The 21,594-nt window shown below is 43.0% G+C and overlaps 1 protein-coding gene across 3 annotated transcripts in view; it reads left to right on the forward strand.

Annotated features, from left to right (window-relative positions):
• The first annotated feature begins 204 nt into the window (after window positions 1-204).
• SMARCA2 (SWI/SNF related, matrix associated, actin dependent regulator of chromatin, subfamily a, member 2) overlaps window positions 205-21,594 on the forward strand; it is a 119,211-nt gene continuing 97,821 nt past the window's right edge. Inside the window, exons 1-3 of one of the 3 annotated variants that reach the window (XM_017808145.1) lie at window positions 205-368; window positions 12,762-13,022; window positions 20,836-20,959. In XM_017808145.1, the coding sequence (XP_017663634.1) occupies window positions 12,798-13,022; window positions 20,836-20,959 (349 nt within the window). In that variant the 5' untranslated portion in view covers window positions 205-368; window positions 12,762-12,797. Of the gene's footprint in view, window positions 369-1,663; window positions 1,796-12,761; window positions 13,023-20,835; window positions 20,960-21,594 lie in introns of those variants that run through there. The other 2 variants (XM_017808146.1, XM_017808147.1) reach the window with 2 other exon arrangements.

The raw sequence follows: 21,594 nt of genomic DNA on the forward strand, positions 1-21,594 counted from the left end.
CCGGGGCACGGCGCCGCACGGCACGACACAACCTCCTCCCCGTGTCCCCGCACCGCGGAGCCGAGCGGAGCACACACCCGCCCCCAGCCTCGCGGCTGAGCGACAGTCGCCGCGACCAATAGAACAGCCCTTTCCGCGCAGGGGGGCGGACACTCCCTGGCCGGCGGACCAATGGGAGCGCCGCTTCCTGAGCAGTGGCGTCCGCGAAGGGGGGCCGAAGGAGGGGCAGGAGTTTAGGAAGAGGAGGGAATGGCTGTCACCAGTGAAGTCATGTTGGTAATCTAGTCCCTCGCTCCGGTTCCGGGCTCGGTGACTCACCGAGGGGGGAGAGGAGCGATACCCAGCACGGCGCTCCGCCCGGGCGGAAGGTAAATACAACTTACAACTCGGTCCGCCCCCCGTCCGCTCCCCGTAGCCGGCACGGTCTTTCATTGTCGGCGGCCGCGCCGGCTCGCACCGTGCCCACCTTCCCTCTCTCCGTCTCTGCCCTTCCCCGCGCACGGCCCCGCCGGTCCCGGCCGCCGCCGTGCCACCTGCTTCCTCTCCCCACCTTCCCCGGCGCCCGGCCCTCCCGAATATTTATATGTCCCAGTGGGTGGAGAGAAGAAAGTTTTGATCCGGTATTATTTTGGAATAATCGTGATGCGGATCTCCGGGGCGAGAGCGACAGAACCCCCGCGGCGTCGCCGGTGGCTGACTCGTGAGTCAGCGGCACTCTCGGTCTTGCCGCCCAGTGAGCGTGTCACGGGCTGCGGGCGACGCGGGCACGGCAGAAACAGATCCGTGGGGAGAGACAGCCCGCACGGACGGGCCGTGGGGGCCCCGCCGCGCCTGCCGGGCGTCGCAGGGTGAAGTTCACGGTGTCCGGAGGCGGCAGAGCGCGGTGCGGCGGGGCTTTTTCTCCGCCGTGGCACATGCTGGCGCAGACCCAGCCGAGGAAGGGGAAGTAGGGAGGCACGAGCAGGGAGGAAGATGGTGCGCGAGAGAGCGGTCTCGCCTGCGAGGAGAGTAGCGGCGTTTCCCGGCAGAGCCAGGGAGGCCATGATCCGGATCATCTCCCTGCCTTTCTGTCACAAGCACTGCACACAGCGGGGAGGGGGGAGCAGCGGGGGCTGGGACTTCGGCCGGCAGACTGCGGCTCCTGTTGCTTTTAGGTCTCCTGTTTTTAACTGTGCAGTCACTCCTGCTGTAAAGGTGTCGCGGTTCTCTTCCCAAAATAGCGTGTGTGTCGTCTTAGCCCTCCCGTTTTCCCTGCAGAAATCCCGCCCTCCAAGCGGAGTAGCACAAAACATGCGCTACAATTTTGGAATCGCCTGCCAAGCAAAAAAGCGTTTTATTTCCGGTGTGCGCGGAAATTTATTTTTTTTAACCGGGCCGGGCGGGAGCGAGGATGCACGCGCGCGGATGCTCAGGTATCCGCAGATCGGCTGCACCTATGTCGGGAGAGGGGACGGCGGTGGTTGGCACCTGGAAAAGTTCTGTGCCCTGCCGGAGGCGGGGGCGGGCGGCGGGGCGCTGCTGCAGACACTGCCGGGCGGGGCCACTGGGCAGCGGAGCCCGTCCAAGGGCCGCTGCGGGGCAGAGCGGGGAGGCGGCAGCGGGGGCGGGGGGTGGCCTTTCCCGTCCCTCCGCCTGTGCGAGCGGCGGCGGATCAGGAAGTCACCGCCGCCACAGACAGGCGCACAGACATGTTTGGTCGGCGTGACATGGTGGCGGAGGGAAGGAGAGGCGGGCAGGCGGGCCTGGCCCAGCCCTGAGGCATGACCCGGCTGCCCGCCCGCCTGCCGCCTCAGAGGTACGGGGGCCGTGCTCGGGCACCGCAGCCGCTGCTTCGGGGATGGGCGGGAGAAGGCGGCAGCGGGGCTGCATCTCCAGGCAGGGGCGTTTTACAGCCTGTCGACCGGGGAGAAAACTTTCCAGAAAGGCCGGGGGGGAAAACAGGGCCCTTCTGGTTGTGCGCGCCCGCCCCGGCGCCTCTGCGGGGAGGCGGCGGGTTGCCCGGCGCCGAGGCCTGCGCGCCGCCCGCCCTGCAGGGCCGGACCCCCGCGGGCACAGCGGTGCGGCCGCGCACGGAGGGAGCGGCCGCCCTCGCCCCGCCGCCCCCCGGGGCTCCCGGGTCGTGGGTCCTTTGCCGTTGTGCCTGCGGTGCGCGGCGAAATGGAGTTTCTTATGTTGTCTCCTCCCCCCGCCTCCCTTTAAATTTATGATGGTGGAACAACAAACTGCGCACGGCTGGAAAAGTTACAGCTCTTCTAAACTCCATCTGAAGTTACAGTTAACCGATTGGTTTGGTTTTCCTTCCCCCCCTCCCCACCCCAAGCGTGAGTTGTGGTCAAGTAAAGGGAGTGGCTAACTGTCTGCATGACTACACAGATCACCCAGAATTTTTTTCTTGGCATCTGCCGTTTATGTTTGATATTCAGACTTAGAAAATTTTATGTTAACGCCGCTCTTTTTAGGATGTATTTTTATGAATATTTAAATATGAGTATGTAAGTAAGTAACTAATTGAAGAATTGAAGAGATAAGGTGGTTGATGATTTTTCGTTTGTTTGGATTTTTTTACTGTTTAAGTATTCTGCGTGCTTTCAGTAAAAAAAATTGATCTGGGGTCTGTGACACAGTGTTGTTCCGTTTGTATTCTTTTCCTTTTTGCTTTAGCTTTCTAAAGGGTTACTTGGTTTTAACCAAAGCCCTTAAGGCTCAGACGATAAACTCTCTACCGGAATTTAATTCCTTTGGTAGTATACCAGTTACATGTTCGGGGTGGAGCAATCTCTTCTGTGTAAATTACTATTGTTGTGCAAATACAGGCACACTTTCTCTTTGGGAACCTAATTGCTCTATTACTGTCTTTGACTTTGTTTCTTTTGTCCTTTTGTTATTCTAGGGAAAAAAGTTGTGTACCAGAAGGATAGGGTTGCCTTAAGGCGGGTTTTTATGTCCTTGTATATCAGTAATAGAAAGCAAAAAGACTGTATGGATAATGAGTATTTAAAAATTAAAGAGTATCATACAGAATATGTGGACTTGCCAGAGGTGAGGGTAAAGCTTCATTATATGCAGTCGTTCTCTCATGAGTTATGTCTCAGCTTCAGGACTGGTATTTCTGTGGTGTTTCATAGAACGTGTGCCAGAAGACTCTGTTCAAAGCAGTCTTAGATCTTTTCTTTTATTCATTTCTGAAGTGGTCTGTGAGCGTTTCTTGTCAAATTTGAAAAATGCTTTCACCAACATCTGAGGCCTGAAAATTGACAAGAGAAAACGTCCTCCAGCTAGCATACTTACATTAAATATATTCTTGACAAAGGCCTGTTTGAAATTACTATCTGCAGGTATATTTTCTCAGGTTTTGTTAGACTTTTGAAGTTAAGGTCAGAATGTGCACAGTAGCAACTTAAAAAAGTGTCTACACTTTTACCTGTTTTTCATAGTCCTAATTAGTAATATTGCTGTGAATTAGTGATCCTTTTCAGAAGCAGACTTTTCATATAACTGAGAACATTTTTGCAAATTACTTGTCAAAATGCTTGTTACGTTTCTGTGTGTTTTGAGCTGCAGTTGAAGTTCTTTATGTGTAAAGAGTGTTTCCTGGAGCTCCCTCACTTTTGAAGTTCTGATTAGTTTTTATTTTTTTGATCCTCTAGTGGAGTAGGAAACACAGTATTGTGGCATAAAGATCACCTGCCATAAAATTGACAGCAGAGAAAACTCATGCCTTCTTTCCAAGATAAAATAAGGATGGGTGAATAAGGGAAAGAAGTAAGGCTTAACACAGCTTTGGTAGTTTGTAAATGTAGCAGAATAAGAAGAATAATACTGAAAAGTTACTTTGTTTCTGACACATGTAAAGTCATTACTTTTCAGCTGTAAAAATTTTCCTGTTTGTCTCCACTTGGCAGAGATTATTTCCTATGTATCACTTCAGGGTTTGAGCACCCAGACACATCATTTAGAAGTGGGGCCTTTGAGAAAATGTTAAAAATAAGTTTGTTGTTACAGAATTTACACATTTTTCATCTTTTCATTGGTATTTTACTGTAACTAACTTGTATTTAAAACAATCTTCTCCCTTCTTTCTCCTCTTCTTCCCTGTTTAAGTAAAGGCAAGGCCTTTCAGGAATATGGTGCATTCCTTTACTTCTGCCTGCCTCTCATTATGGCTTTTTTTTAGAATTAAATGAGAAGACAACATTCAATAACTGTGATTAATACCTGTAGTAAAGCTCATGGTATGAAAACTTAAATCTGTGACCACTGAGTGGTGTCATATATCAGTTTTCTATGCCTGAAAGTGGAATTGACATATGTAGCAAACATGAGCTTGATCTTAGACATTGCCTGATGGCAGTTAAGAGTTCTCAGTGCAGCTATCTGCTCTGTTTTCCTCAAGGCTAATGTCTTCTGCAGCAAAGCCATCAGAAAGGATCATATGTCTGTGCTGTAGTGTCCGGCAGCATAGCTTAGCTTAACTTGAGTGCACTCTGATTTGTGATTATGCCTTTTGACAGTCTGCAGTACGTTCGCCTCCCAGCTCTTAGGCAGTCATTTTTTGATGCCAGTTTTAGCATTTTGTAAGAGGGTAGGCTGTAAGTTAGAGTAGTTGAGAAAAGTTGAGCTTTATGAAAAGCTGGAACATCTACACAGCAGAAGTAAGAATTTCTACAAGAATATTTGAAGGTGGGGAGTATTAGACTATCGTCCTAAAGTAAACTCCATGCATGTGAAAAGGGATCTTACAGTACTCCACAATGAAGTTTCTGGTATAAGCACACCACTCATTTTGCTAGCTTTGCTGAGGAGCATGCAACAGTTTTTGGTAGATAGCTAGACAAGCAGCTAAAGCAGTGTGCAGAGGTTTTTTTTTCCTCTGGCCTAAATGTCTGGATAAGTAATCAAGGTGCAGCATTTCTGGTTCTGTGGTTTGTAGTTTAAACTACAAATTCCGTTACAGAAGGTTTTCAAGTTACAGTGAAGTTACTCAGATGAGTATGCAAAGGCAGGATCTCAGCTGTTAGTGTATTTGGATTCTCTTATGTGAACTGAATATAAGTTAGTTGGAAGATTTCACTCTTCACAGGTTTTTTGTTGTTTGATGTAAACCTGTTTATTGATCAGATGACAATAGTAAAAACATGATAAAAGTTAATAAAGAGTGTCCTGTGAGGTTGTACAATACAAAACACAAAGCAATAAAAATTTACTTCTAAGCATGATAAGTTATTTAATGATGATGAGCGGCTGTTGTTACTAATCAGTTCTTTTACTTTGAATGTATTAATTTGATTAGCAGATTAAGCAAGTAATACAAATCAGTGACAGTATCATTTTATGCTTTCTGTGGTAGTGTAATAAAGATAACTCCTTTAGCCTGTAGCATATCACAAGTACACATATATTTTCAAAACCACCTGTGAATCATGACCAGTTGGAGGTGTGTGGGAAGAAGTAGACTGTAATTATTTTTCCATGAAGACTAAGTTACAGTCAGCTTTGCAGTATCTCTGTAGCTGTTGTGTGGGTCCATATTTCCTTTTCATCAAAGCTAAGTGGTACAGTTTCCTTACTTTCCACTATGTATCTAAGGTCGGGGATCTGGCCAAAACATTCTGGCTGAAGTTCAGTTTAGGCTGAGAGGAAAAGCAGAAGTTATATTGGATGGTGAAGGGAACTAGCTGGAAGAATTATAAATTCTTACTGCTCCATCTGTTCTTAGACTCGGTGTGTGCCCTGTCAAAGCAGTCTGTAATCCCTAGATCTGTTTGGGTGTACAGCTGGTCTTGAATTCCAAAGTAATGCAAATGGTTTGTTACCTGCTGTGTTTTAGTTTGGGATCTGCTAATATTGCATATTTTCCTCAAATATGCAAAAAAAATCCATACTTTTGTTACCTTTGTGTTTGTAGCAGGTTTATACTAAAATATATATGTAATAGAAACACTGAATTGATGGAGACCCTTTTGTACATTGAATTAGCTACATCTACAAAACTTTCTAGGTGCATATGAAATGATAGTGCAGAAACATTTATGCTTAGGGAATGTTATTTCAGATTCTGTTTAGGATATTGACTGTCCTAAACCATTTGATCTAGAAATAGTTGAGCAAAGATCCTAAGTCTCCATCTTCAGCTCTTGGATTTGTGGCACTTCTTTGTATTTGGATCTGGCTAAAGTTACATTGACAGTTGATAGATGCTTTTTTCCCTTCCCTGTCTCAACTCTAGTTGTGTCCAGAAGAGGTGGAGAAATTCTCTCAGACCACGGGAAGAGCTGTGTGATTCACCACAGCTAATTCAGTTGCCAGTAGTTTCATTTGGGACTGTTTACAAAAGAGATTTGGTCATGTTGATTTAAATGAAAACTAAGAAGTGATAAAGGCTTACAGTTCAGGAAAAAATACATCCTTTTTGAAATCCTGTGAATAACAGTGCTCTCATGAGGGTTTTGAGAAAATTGTAAGATTGGACACTTGCGAAATAATTAAACAATATGTAATGCATTTGAGAATGAGGGCCAGCAGCCTTGTCATTTGGAACAATAAGATGGATTGTTTGTTTTTTCTTTATTTTACTGTAGCCTTTGTAATCTGTTGGAAACATTTACTTTTTTTTTTTTGCCCCTTCTTCCCCCTCACTTTGTAGTTCTAACAGGCACTACTCATTAAAAAGCAGTCCAAACAAATAGGTCAACACTAACTTTGGCAGGGAGTTGGCTTCATACTGCTTTTTTCATTGCTGGCACGAGAATTTAGCCAAACTAATACCAATGCTATCTGCATGGAGCCTGGCCACTGTTGCACCTATTGTCCTTTTGTAGATTTTTGCTTTGACTTTAATGAGACTTTGGTAAGGGCCTAGAGGAATTAGATACCTAGCTCTTACTGAATTTTAATGAGAGCAGGGTGCCTAATTTCCATGGGGTTTTTTATACAATCTCAGACTTAATAAATGCAAACTAAGCTATTTTTGAAACATGTTAAATCATATTAAAACAGGTACATTCTGGGAGCAGATCCTTAGTTGAGAGGGCCATTTATGATGTGTTCTGGCTTAGAGCAGTGAGTGTTTTTTTAATTTTGTGGACTACTATTGCCAGAGAAAATTGCCTTGTCTCTTTATTTCCGTGGCTGTCTTCAGATAGGATTTATTACTTGCAATTAAGTAGTATTTTCCAATGGTTTATGTTCCTCTGATATAGATCTTATAAATTACTTTTTTTTCATGAAGTATGTTCTTTGACATACTGATCTCTGAATACGCATGTGTTTAAGACAATTCAGAATTATGTGAGATGGGGTGAATTTGTCTTCTCTCAAAAAAAGGTGGTGAAGGAACTTGGTCTGGTGTAAGTGGTGCAACATTCACCTCCGGTAATTATTGTTTTTTACAGTCTGGGCACTTGCTATTCCTATTAAAAAGAATTTAAAAATTTTCAAATTTGCGTACAGAACATGTTTACTGTGTATGTAAATGGCAGTGTAACTAGTGAAGCTGCAACTGGACCCAGTTTTTATGGAAACTAGCAAGTTGATTTTGAAGTAGAGGTGAATAGAGGTGTAGATGTTGATACTCATTTTAATGCACAGATGTAGGTAGATGTCGTTTGTGAACTAGCATTTTCGGATACTATATGCTGATACTTTTGTAATTTATTGTGCTGTGGTTCTGTATACATTTTTCTGGGTGGTGGTAGTGGTGCTAGGTATCTGCCTTGTTAAATGGATTGAATTTGGCTTATAACATGTAGAGCAACTCAGTTGTGAGAGGGTCAGTCTTAGATTTTGCAATGTATTGTGATGATTGACTCATGTAAGAACTATTTGTTGTGTGGAAATGTGTGTTGTCCTTCATACAGCTGAACAGTAAGTCTCTTAGAGGAAGTTATGGCATGGTATTTGCAGTTGTGAACATTTGATAACTTGATTCCTTTTGTGGTAGTGTTGTGGGGTTGTAGGGAACTAATTATTGACTTTAGTGTTTTGAACTGAGAACCTTCACAGGCACCTCCATGACTTACCTTGCAAGAAAACAGGATCCCAAGGTTTCAAGTCATAAACGCACACGATCATAGAATATCCTGAGTTGGAAGAGACCCTCAAGGATCATCCTGCACAGAGCAGCCCCAGGAATCATACCATGTGACTGAGAGTGTTGTCCAAGCACTCCTTGAACTCTCTCAGGCTTGGTGCTGTGACCACTTCCCTGGGGAGCCTGTTCCAGTGCCCAACCACCTTCTGGGTGAAGAACCCTTTTCCTGATATCCAGCATCCAACCTTCCCTGACACAACTTCATGCTATTCCCTTGTGTCTTGTCACTGTTCCCCAGAGAAAAGAAATTGACACCTACCCCTCCACTTCCATCATGAGGAAGCTGTGTATTGTAGTAAGGTCTCCCCTCAGTCTCCTCCCGGCTGGACAAACCAGGTGACCTCAGTTGTTCCTCATACAACTTCTCCTCAAGGCCCTTCACAATCTTCATTGCTCTCCTTTGGACGCTCTGTGATAGCTTTTTGTCTTTCTTATACTGTGTCACCCAACACTGCGCACAGGACTCGGGGCTGCCCCAGTGCAGAGCAGAGCGGGACAATCCCCTCCCTCGACCGGCTGGCGATGCTCCCCCGGACATGGTTGGCCCTCCTGGCTGCCAGGGCACTGCTGACTCATATTCAACTTGCCATCCATCAGGATCCCTAGGTCCCTTTCCATGGCACTGCTTTCCAGCATCTCATTTCCCAGTCTCTGTGAACATCCAGGGTTTCTGCAGAATCTAGCACTAGAAGTTTTTTTGTTGAACTTCACATGGCTGGTGATTGCCCAGTCCTCTAATTTGTGGAGGTCTCTGTAGGGCCTGTCTGCCTTTGGGAGAGTCAACAGCTCTTCCCAATGTTGTGTCATTTGCAAACTTACTCAGTCCTGCAGCCAAGTCAATGAAGATGAGTGGTGTGTACTTGGAGCCCAGAAAGCCAAACACATCCTGTACTGCATCAAAAGAAATGTGGCCAGCAGTTCCAGCGGTTTGAGGGAGGTGATTCCCCCCTCTACTTTGCCCTCTGCCTGGACACTACCTGGAGTGCTGTGCAGGTCTGGGGTCCTCAGCACAAGAAAGACATGAACCTTTTGGAGCAGGTCCAGAAAAGGGCCATGAGGTTGAGGAGGGATGGGTGAAGCACCTCTCCTATGCAGTCAGACAGAGAAAGGAGTGGTTGTTAGCCTTGAGAAGAGGTTTTGCAGCCTTCCAGTACCTTAAGGTGGCTTATGAAAAGGAGGCAGAGGGACTTTTTATATGGGCAGATAGTGACAGGACAAGCAGCAATGGTTTTAAACTGAAAGAGGGCATGTTTAGATTAGAGTTTAGGAAGACATTCTTTATGGTGAGGGTGGTGAAGCACTGGCACAGGTTGCCCAGAGGAGTTGTGGATCTTCATCTCTGGAAGTGTTCAAGGCCAGGTTGAGCAGGGCTCTGAACATCCTGATATAGTGAAAGGTGTGCCTGCCCACGGCAGGGGGGTTGGAACTAGGTGGTTTTGAAGGTCCCTTCCAACCTAAACCATTCTGTGATTCTATGTTGAAGAGTGCTGGGCCTAAGATAGAGCCCTGTGGAACTCCACTACTGACAAGTCACCAGCCTGATGTTACCCCATTTACTGCAACTCTTTGTGCCCGACCTGTGAGCCAATTGCTCACCCATCACATGATGTGTTTATCCAGCTGTGTGCTGGATATTTTGTCCAGAAGGATGCTGTGAGAGACACTTTCTAAAGCTTTACTCAAATACAAAAAGTTGGCATCACTTAGTTTCCCTTGTTTAACCAGGTGGGTGGTCATAAAAGGAAATTAAGTTTGACAGGCAGGACTTTTCCAGCATAAAGCCATGCTGGCTCTGACCAGTGACTGCATTATCCTTCAGGTATTTTTCAGTACCTCTCAGAATAATCTTCTCTGTAATTTTACTGGTCACTGAAGTGAAACTGACAGGCCTGTAGTTTCCAGGATCATCCTTCTTGCCTTTCTGAAAAATTAGGATGTTAGCCAACTTCTGGTCAACTGGGACCTCTCCAGATTCCCAAGACTGTTCAAAAATCATTGAGAGGCGCCTTATGATGTCAGCAGCTAGCTCTTTGATTAATCTCAGATGTATTCCATCAGGCCCCATGGGGTTATAGGGATCCATCTGGAGTAGCAGATCCCTCATTAACTTCAGAGTCAGCTGGGAGTTTATCATTATCACAGCCTTGGTCCTTCAGCTCAGGGCACTGTGACCCCCCCTTTAGTCCATCATCAGTGTTGAAGGCAAAAAAGCATTACACTTCTCTGCCATGTCTCTGTCCCTGTTTATGAGGTGACCATCCTCATACTGTAACAAGCATCAAATCAAGGAGGGCATCTTTCCTAGTCAGCTCCCTTAGTACCTGAACCACGAAGTAGCATCCAGCTGTTTTATGAATTTTCTGGACTTGTTTATGCCAGGTGTGTGGTGCCCTCAGTTAACATCTGGCAAGTTGAAGTAACCCATAAGGACAAATTTGGAGGTGTCCCTTAGTTCCTTGAAGAATTGGTGTCACTGTCTTGGCTAGGTGTTCTACAGTAGACTTCCACAATGACGTCTGCCTTATTTGTTTGTCCCGTAGTCCTAACCCAGGGGCTCTCAACTGTGCCATTGCCGGCTGTAAGCTCCATACATTCCGGCCCCTCCATTACAAACAACACCACCCCCCGCTTTGCCCACCCTGACCTAAGGAGCATGTGACCATCCATCTTGGCACACCAGTCACAGGACTCATCCCATCAGGTCTCACTTATGCCAGTGATGTCATATATCTGGGACTGGACCTATGCTTCCTCTTGCTCATTCCTCATGCTGTGTATGTTGGTATAGAAACATCTCAAGTATGGTTCATTGTAGCCAGCACCTTGTGAAGCAGATTGATCTTATTAGAACTCAGTTCCTCAACTTTTGGCTTGCCATCCCATTGCTTATCACTGGCAGACCTGGTTTTGCTCTTTCCCTCCTTCCAACCTAGTTTAAAGCTCTGTCAATGAGTTGTGCTAGCACTCATGCTAAAGCACTTTTCCCCCCTTTGAGAAAGTTGTATCCCTTCAGGTATCAGAAGACCAGGTGTTGTACAGACCATGCCACGATCAAAAAAAACCACAAATTCTGCAGATGACACCAGCTTTGGAGCCACATGCCCCTTGGAGGCAGCAGACTTCACTGTGGTTTTGGTCCGGTCTGTATAGCAGGCCCTCCGTTCCCCTTAGAAGGGAGTCATCTGTGACAACTACCCTTCTTTTTTTTCCTAGCCGGGGCAGTTGTGATGAGGGGGTAGGCTGTCTTGCCCCAGGTGGCTCCTCCATTGCAGAAGGACCTTTGTCTGCCTCATGAATTGACTGTCGTTCCAGTTCCAGGGCCTCATGCCTGTTGTAAAAGGTATCAGTCCTACTTGTCATCTTCAAGTTTTCAGGAGGAAGAGCCTTCCTTCTGCTGTGAGCAGTAACCTCTTGACTGACTGCATCATAGGATTCTGAGTCCACCTGCGTCTTCACCTCAGTGGAGGTTTGAAACTCCTGAAACTGTAGCATCTCTGAGAGTTATATGTCAAGCTCTCGCTGATTCTCATGAATGCTGTACAGCTTGTTCACTCTGTCATTTGGCTCCTTAACCTGGCGACACAGCTCATTGACAGCAGCACATCTTCCGTGAAAGGAATGATTGTCAGTCCCAGCCTTACGGAGAGGCGTTAGGCACTCCTGGCAACCTGGGTCGCGGAGAGCTACATCTACCATGAGAAGATCTGGCTGACTGGAGGCTTCTGACACTGCTGTGACTGGTGACTGGTGCAGTTATGGGGAAATGAGCTCTGTGGCATGTCAAAACCATACTTGTGGGAATGGTTACTTGTAGTAAGACTGCGCTCTTCCCCAACTGCTGGGTGTGTTCAGAGCCCTGCCAGTGTGCCCTGGTTGCTCTCACTATCTCTGGGCCCCTTATGAGAGAGTGGGAGCAGCCGCCATTCTTGCTGGCTCCACTCACACCGAGTCAGCTGTTGGAGGGCAAGCTGCCAGCTTCACATGGGTGTTGGCGCTCTCCTGCGCTTCCCCTTGCTCCAGCCATGCTTGCTGCGATCCATGGCTCCGCACCAGAGCTGTTGGCCTTGGTGAGGGGTGACTGGGAGCAGCATAGCCATATTTAAATCTACTGCTGTCACTGCTGGTGCTGTGTGGGTCTCTCAGGCAGACAAAAAAAAGATCAGAAAACAGTCTTGATAACCCTCTTAATGCTTGTTTTGCTGCATTACTGTGAGTTTTATAAGTATGGATTTCAGGGCAGTTGTCGCTTTTCAGGGAGAGATTTTTGAACACATAGGTCACAGAGGCACCCAGCTCTCTTGCCTGCTTTTAGTAGTGCTGTGCTTGACCCCATATGATGTGTCTGATGATAGCAAGTCAGTTCAACTGCCGTTGTTTCTGGTAGATGTTTCTCATAGCATACCAACTGGGTTTTTTTGTGAGTAACATACAGACATCCAGAAATGGATGGAACTATCAGGATCCTTCTCCTTCTGTTGGGCTTGTAGAAGAATGGGCAAGCCAATGGGCAACATTAAGGATCATTTAAGCATTTTCTGCTGATGACAGCGTGCATGTGTGTGTGTGTCTGTGAGTAACGACTGCCTGTAGATTTTATTAAATTTTTTTCAGTGCCCCTAATGTCACATAGAAATTGTGGTTTTGTTTTTGTTTTGTTTTCTTTTGTTATTAGACCTATTCTGCTAATTGAAAAGGAGACAGAAAATAGATGTCCACGCCTACAGACCCTGGCACCATGCCTCATCCTGGTCCTTCTCCTGGACCAGGACCTTCACCTGGACCGATTCTAGGACCTAGCCCAGGACCAGGGCCATCTCCTGGCTCCGTTCACAGCATGATGGGGCCAAGTCCTGGTCCGCCCAGTGTCCCTCATCCAATGCCAACAATGGGGCCTACTGATTATCCACAGGAAGGCATCCACCAAATGCATAAGGTAATAGCTTACAAGTGAACCTTATTTCCCTAAACTTTTCTCCACTGATCAGAAAAACGACTTACTACATTTAGAACCTGCATAACTGCTATTACACATTGTGTATCACCTGCAAAACTTCAGCTACACTCCTACTTCTGTCTTTATTACTAAATATTAGTCATGTATCAGATTAAACAGAGTTTCCTTGTTCTTAGTAGACTAGGTTGACTATAGAGTTAATAGTTTGCAAATCTTCGTTTGTAAACTGTACTTCTTAGTAAGATAGACATTACTAGGGAGAAAAAATGAATTACAGTGTTCAAACCCTAAGGTAGACTATTCTAACCCTAAGATAGACTATTCTAACCACTTTTTTTTCTTTTTTTCCCTCTTGTCTATTTGTACATATCATGTGTTTTCTGGGATGTTTTTTAGTTTTGCATGAAATTGTTATTCTTTAAAAAAAAACCCCAAACCAACCAACCAAACCACCAAAACCCAAAACCTAGTATTTTCATCTCTTAAAGGGTTTGTTCTCTACGAATTTGTTTACTCTTCCATACTGAAAATGTTGTTTAAAAATGTGGGTTTCAAGTTGTTTTATGAAGACTCCATCTTACAAAGGATTATGAAACTATGTCATTTAAAACATGTGAATAATTGGACTTCAGTGGTGGTTGTTAAACACTTAAAATTGCATGTGTGCTTAGACTGTCATTAATCTTTTTTACTTTGAGGAAATACTTGCTTGTGTGGAAATTCTTTTGTGAGAACAGTCTCTTTCCTCTTGTCACTTTTGTTTGGTTGTGTACCAGAGATTTAGAGTTTAGGAGAATTTCATTTGCGATGTCGTTCTACTCAGAAATACGTATTAGCAGCTTACAGAGTCAACATATTGAAAACCTTTTGGTAACTCTTGTTGATTCCACTTGGAATTGTTGTATGCATATAGAGAAAAGAAATTTATAGAATAGTTTTAAAGTAATATAAAAACATTTTAATTTTCCTCATCTTATTCGTGTTGACATTTTCACATATGAAGCAGTTTCATTTATTAAAACAATGTCCAGTCAGAAGGGACATGACACTACTGTCTTTTACGTGAAGAACTATATATTTTTAATAGCACAAAGACAGCTGAAGGAAAGGAGGCCATCATCCAGCTGCCCATTTGTACTGAACTGTGTAATCTCTTGAGAGTACATGCAGTAACTATAACTTTTTCATTTGAATCTTGAAGCATGTGATTTAGCTGTTAGCCAGATTAGACATTTGCAATTGGCATTTCTTTGTTTTTGGGGTCAGTTACAGCCCAGCTTTCCAGATCTGTGTCTTCAGACCTCATAGCCAGGGTTCCTACCCCCTTCCAATTCTCTGATTTCTTTCTGTTTTTAAGTGATTCCATACCTGTAGAAGAAGATGGTGGCACCAGGAATTTTCCATAGAATGGTTGAATGCCCCACACATTATGTTTTCAACTGATACATCCTGTTATATCAGCCATTTAATCCTATGTCAGAATTAGAAACAAACCAGCAAATGTTATCCCACAAAGGTCTTTCAGAGACTTCAGAAGGCATCTCACAAGGTTCTGTGAGCCAGAGTAGAAATTCTCCCACTGAGGTGGCATTGAAATGTTTTGAAAAATGCTCCACAAAGAGTCTGGATAGCTAATTCAAAGATCATCAGTCAGTATAGCTGTAGTAAATTACTTTACCTTGATTGTAATATTGGAACAAAGACTGTAACTTCATAAGTCTCGCTTCACAGCCTTGCTGCCCCCTAAGATTGCCCATTCACAGGTTCCAGCATGTCTTCATGTGTATGACTGAGCAAATGGGTCTGTTGAGGTGATAGAAGTGAAAAAAACCCAAAAAAATTAAATAAAATTTTGGTTATTTTTTCAGTCTAGATGAATTTTCAGGTCTGTTTCCCTGTGCAACCCCAGAAATAGTATATTGTGATGACTGATGGAAGGGTCTGTTTAAGAAGTGCCGTGGAAGGGGGCTTCCAGACTATTTCAGTGTTGTTCAATGTAATTAAAAAACTGGTTAGCCACCTGCATTTTGACCAAATACATGTTTTTTTCCTACTCGGTGCTATGTAAACCAGTTTGACTTTAAGTCACGATGTAATGTAACACTTTGTTTTTTCTAGTGAAATGGAGTAAAAAATGGGAGATGGCACAAGAAGTGTCCCAGTTACACAATTACTTGTGGGGTACACATCCAGTATATGCAATGGGATGTGGTTCTTTTAAAATGAAAAAACGAAGTAGTGAAACAACTTTGTTCTGTGTTAGATGTTTGTCTAGCTTAAAAACAATAATATGATGCATAAAAGTTTTAAAAAATCTAAAGTATCAATCAATAGCTAAAACACTGAAACAAATTGATATTAATAAATCATAATTCCCAAAGTATGTTTACTTAATGACTGTTAATATGAAAATTAAGTACTGTATATTCACTTAGTAACCAGAAAACTCTCCACAGGAAAATTTACTATACATTTACATAATGCAGTTTGGATAGAAACAATAAAGTAACTATTTTTCTTGATAGTTTCTTAAGTAGTCTTTTGACTAGCAATCAAATTTTCAGGAAAATACTTACAGTTCCAAATTTTACTGAAGTGTATCTTGGATGCATGACAACTACATTTAAGGAGAAGTACTTAGGAAGTCTCTGGGGGGTACCACTAAATGGACAAACCATAACGGTCTCAGAGAGTCTTTTGAGGAAAAAATACTTGGAAGCTGGAAGATATTAAAAGAAAGCATTGTTACATTGGTTACCCTAATCTTACTTTTCCTCAGCATCCACATAGAAGTTCCTCTGGGGGCAAAACATCAGGTTATATGATTTTGGTCTGAACTGATCAAGCCTTTTACACAGTACCCCACAACAACCTTCTTTCTAAATTTTAGAGAGATTAATTCAATAAGTGGATTGTTAGATGAATGAGAAAGTCATTGGACAGTTGCATCCAGAGGGTAGTGGTCAACAGCTCATTAGGGACAAGTGATGTCCCTCAGGGGCCCAGTATTACTTAATATCTTCATTGATGACATAGACAAAGGGAATGAGTGCACCCTCAGAAAATTCACAGATGACAGCAAGATGAGAGGTGCAGTTGTCACACCTGAAGGATGGGATGCCATCCAGAGGGACCTGGACAAATTCGAGAAGTGAGTCACGGGAATCTCGCGAGGTTTAGTAAGACCAAGTGCCAAGTGCTGCACGTGGGTCAGGGCAACCTCTGGTATCAATACAGGCTAGAGGGTGACAGATCAAGAGCAGCCTTACTGAGAAGGACTTGGGAGTGGTGGTGGATGAGAGGCTGGACATGACCCAGCAATGTGTGCTCAGAGCCCAGAAAGCCAGTTGTATCCTGGACTGAATCAAAAGCATCATGGCCAGCAGGAGAGGATTCTGCCCCTTTGCTCTGGTGAGAGCCTGCCTGGAGTGCTACATCCAGCTCTGGAGTCATCAGCCCAGGAAGGACAGAGTGAGTTGGAGTGAGTGCAGAGGAGACCACCCAGATGATAAGAGGGTTGGAGCACCTCTCCTGTGAGGAAAGGCTGAGAGAATTGGTTTTGTTTAGCTTGGAAAAGAGAAGGCTTTGGAGTGAACTCATTGCGACCTTCCAGTAGCTGAAGGGAGCCTACAAGAAGGAGGGGGACTTTTTACAAAAGCATGTAGTGACAGAGCAAGGAGGAATCATGCCAAATTGAGGGTAGGTTTACATGAGATAATAGGAAATTCTTCACGTGAGACTGCTGAGGCACTGGAACAGGTTGCCCAGGGATGCCCCATCCCTGGAAGTGTATGAGACCAGGTTGAATGGAGCTCTGAGCAACTTGGTCTAGAGAAAGGTGTCCATGTCCACGGAAGGAGGGTTGGAACTAGATGATCTTGAAGGTCGCTTCCAACCTGAGCCATTCCATGATTCTATGATACAGCTTTCTGTATGCTCTTACACAGTAACTGTGTAGTAACTGGTTAGTTATGTCTTAGTTATGACAAAAGTATAGCTTTTTAAGTTGCAGGGTTGTCACTTGAGGGTGGATGTAGTACTGTGAACTCGGTTTATTTTCTCTTTCAATTAGTTGTAACCTGATGATAATCACTTCTTTTATGAATTTGTAAAGGAGTGTAAATGATTACTGACTGCGGAAGAATTACTATGATGTCATGGACAATATTACTGGTTTTGGTGAATGAGAGAAAAAGGGAGAGAAAAAGTTCTTCACAAATATGGTAGTTTTTACTAAATATGTTAGATGTTCCATTAAAGCAGAAGGCAAATGGTTTCTCATTTCAAATATTGTTGGCTAACAGATGTATGCACAGTAGGCGTTCTGAGAATCATAACAGTTCTGCTGTGATTCTGGAAGTAACACCTTATTTATCAGCAGGCATGTTCCATGCATTGTTTTGTTTGTGTCTGCATTAGTGAATAAAGAAAGGAAATAGCAATGTCAACTTCGAAAAATCAAGAGAACTCATGTAAAATGGTGATTCAGTGATTTGTAAGAGGTTAATGGAAATGTTGGCCAATTCCCTACTGCAACGACAGTCAGACTGGTTGTCCATCAGTGATGCATTCAGTTATGCTGTGTAGTTATGTGGCAGTTACACGACAATGCATTGCTGTTTGATCTCTGTAATTTTGTTTGTTTTAGAGATGATCTAGAAGAAATCTAGTTCAGTACTCAGTTTTTGATTTTAAGGCTGTTTTCTTGGTTGGTTTTTAAGAAGGTGGATGGAAAGAAAGACACCGTAATTGGACAGTTTACCTGGAAATAGGTCAAACCATGATGCAGTACTGTCTGTTAGAAGACCTTTGTTACTAAATTCAGAGTAAAAGCACAGTAGGCAGAATGCTTCTTATGCATTAGACATTGTGTAAGTCTGCCAAGTATGTAGGTGTGTGCTTGCATTCAGTTGAAGTTCATCCCTCACTCTGTTTTCTAGAAGCATTGCTTATATATCTGGCCTGTTCAGTGCTTGTCCTTACTGGGACCAATCAAAACAGTAATATCTACTTAAAGTTGAGTATGTCTCACGTTCCTGTTCTCCTTCTGTCATATTAAAAGAATAAAATAGAACAAGTATCCCAGTGGGCTCGTAGTGCTTTATTGGTATCCCAACAATGTCATTGTGGAAGATAGCTTTAATAATTTATAGAGGACTGAAGAATTTGCAGAAATTACATTGTGTGTAAGGTTCCTTCTGTAATTTTTAACCTGTTACATAGATTTGAAGTTATCCTCTGACTCTGTAACTATCCAGTGATTAAAAAAGTTACAGAAAATAACTGTTTTTCAGTTCTTTTGGTCCACTGCCTTTCCCTGCTGAATTGTCTTCCCTATTTTAGATGTTTTGTCCATAATCAATAGAAGTGCTTTTAGATGAAATATATTCTTGGAAATACCAGTCTCTGCATACACTAGCAACAGTATGATCATTAAAACTAATTTTGTCTTCAAAGAAGTTTATGCTATCTTCATATTTTGTAAAAAACTGATTAATGAGTTCTAATGAATTTAGTTTTCATTTTTTTCACAGCATAATTTTTGCAAACACACAGAAGCAAACCCCTTTCTTCCTTTATTTAGACTCCTTTCTATTAGACTTGAAGCATTTCAGTTTTCTACAGTTTTTTTAATGTGGGTAAAACTTATCTTACAAAACCCTGTCCTTTTGATCAATTCTTTCCATAGAAGCATTCCTTCAATTCATGTCTGTGGGAAGCATGTGTTATTGTATGATCATGTTTCTTTACCTCTCTGTTCCTGTTCGATTTTTTTTTTTTTTGAGTTCTCTTTATGAAAGGCCCCATATTTGTTTTTCTCTTCACTGCTGTTCTTTGTTAACACCAGCTCCTTTCCCCACCCTCTGTGTGCTGGTACTTCTGATGTATGCATGCTGTGTCCCATCGTAGTCCCATCCAGAGCTGCCTGGATTCACAGAGGTTTCATGGCTGTCACCTATTAGTGCCATGAAACCCAGCAGTCACACCACAGATGTGTCCAGCTAGAGCCTTCTGTTCTGGAAATCAGATCAAATTTCCTTCGCAGTTTCCTTCTCCTCTTGGTGGCTCTAAAGATTTAGTCCTTGACACATACCATGACAAACTGTATCCAGCTTTACAGGTGTTTTGGTTTCTGTACTACTCAGCTACCGCAGGCAGAATGTGAACTCAGTGTTCTCTTCTGCGTTGGTTATCTTTGTAAGTCGGGGCAAAGAGAGGGAGGGATCTTCATGCCTCAGAAAAGGGCATTGGGATTTATTTGGTTAGCAAAGTGGAACTATTTTTAATGTGTCAGTCATCTGTCTCAATGTTTCTGCTTCATATCCCTAGTTCTTGTAATCAAAAATAGCTTCTTGAGTAGTGGGTGTTTTTCAGATACAAGTTCTTTTCAAAAATATTTTTATACTGTCATGACAACGAAATGATTTAATGAAACATGAAAAAGCCATTTAACTTCTCCTTTTTCATAACTTTCCCCCTTTTAACCCATAGTTCTGATACAGAAAAATTATAGTGAAATCCTTAAAAAATGTTGATAAACAACAACAAAAAGAATTCCATATGTTTACAAGTGCTTTCCGTCAAATCTGAGTATTGCAATGGAAAGTAGAAAATTTATATGAAGGGTTTACAAATTGAAATTTAGAATTATTTTTTACTTTGTAGAAGGCATGACCTATCTTTATTTCTGTTTAAACTGAGTCATGTGAAACAAATTACTCAAAAATAAGAAATGTGTCACTTTTTTTTCCTGAGTTGACATAGCTTCCTGCACTCTCTTTTGGTTAGCTCTCTGTATTTTCCACTGTAGTAAGTTATTTTAACTCTCATTTTATAAAGAATTCTCAATAAATAAGTGTGGATTTAGGTGAAATAGACAGCAAGATCTCCATTAACAGTAGGGTTTAGTAAGAGCAATATTTAGTGTGAGTTTGTGCATGTGTTAGAGAGGGGCAGAGCTGCGTATTTTTCTAGAGAGTGATGCCAGGCTGTTCCTTCCCAATGCAAAGCCTTGCAGAGCTCTAAGTTAGAAGCTTAATCTCTTCCTAGTTAGGGGTATGATGTAATTTTTGCTTTTAGGTAAAACTTAATTATTTTCTTAAGACATCTTCTTTATGTTGTTATTTTTCCCCTATTTTCACTTTCAGATTCCTTCAGTTTCTGTAACAGAGCCTTTCTTAGTGCCCAGCATGCGTTCAGCATGTTTTTTGGGCACTTGGACCTGTTTTGCATTTCAAGTACCCTGGGAACTGTAGTTTTTGATGAGTGAATGGGGTGACAGGAACTACAGGGAGCACAAGCATTGTTTTCCCTTCCTTGACTGCCTATCCTTGTTTTTGCCGGTAAAGATGAGGTTGTCTCCTGCAATGTTCTCCTTGTTTTTGAAGAGAAACAGTTTTTGGGACATTCCAGTAGAGCAATGACTGAAAGGGCAAAGTTTGTGCTAAAAATAACTCAAGCGAAACCACAGGCTGTACTTTCATAAGTTAGTGTGTGTTACAGTGCTTTGTAATATGAGCCCAATACACTTTGTGTGTTTGTATTTGGACAGTTTACCTCCCTGCCGTTGCCAAACAGTTCATAAGGAGAGAAAAAAAAAAAGGGCAGAAAAGAAATAGGGAACAAGCAGTCTAATGGTGTTCTGTGTTTCCTCAGATGTCTGATTCCAGATTAAAAGTTTTCATTGTTTTTAGTCTTCATGTGTTTGTTTAGATTTTGAGTTAAAGTCCTTCAGATTTTTATAGTGGATTGATATATTATCTCTGTATAAATACTTATTTTGTTTTCACAGTCTATTGATGGCTTGCACGAAAAAGGAATGGTTGAAGATGTTCATTGTGGCTCCATGAAGAGTATGCGACCTCCTCATCCTGGAATGGGCCCACCTCAGAGTCCAATGGACCAGCATAGCCAAGGTTTATCCTTACTGTGCATGCTGTGTGATTTTGGGGTCTCTTTGCTCCACAAAGAGTCTGTAGTTGCATGTAACAGATTTCCAATTATTTCCTTTCAGCTTTGCTTGGAAAGGCTGAATCCCTTTGCTTTCTGGAGCATCCATCAGTCATGTGGTGGAAAATAGCTGAGGTTCAAGTCCGTGACCGGGACAAGTAATTCAACAAAATCTATCTCAGATTTCAGTTCACATCTCTATAAAAACCTCCATCTAGTTATCTCCTGTCTTATGTGACTATCCTAAATGTAAATGTATTAAATATGATTTCTTTTAATGCTTTGGTGAAGAAGTTATAAGAGAGAAGAACCCAAGCAAACCTGGAGAAAGTTCTTTAACACTCTGTTAAAGTGCTGATCAAAGTTCTTTCCAATGTTTTTTATGCCAGAAAATAGAAACTCTTTTTAACACATTGCTACATGCCTTCTTTGTGTGTTATAGTCTGCAACATAAAAGGACATGAGCCACCTAGTATGTTGGAAACACCTGCTACTATTAATAAGTTCAGCAGATAAGGCTTTGTATATTGCATGGTTAATTATGTTACAGCAACATCTGAAGAATCCCAAATGAAATTAGGCTCTTGGTGTGACACACTAC

Source organism: Lepidothrix coronata, unplaced genomic scaffold (genome assembly GCF_001604755.1).
Source record: "Lepidothrix coronata isolate B3197 unplaced genomic scaffold, Lepidothrix_coronata-1.0 Scaffold22, whole genome shotgun sequence".
Taxonomy (NCBI): Eukaryota; Metazoa; Chordata; class Aves; order Passeriformes; family Pipridae; genus Lepidothrix; species Lepidothrix coronata.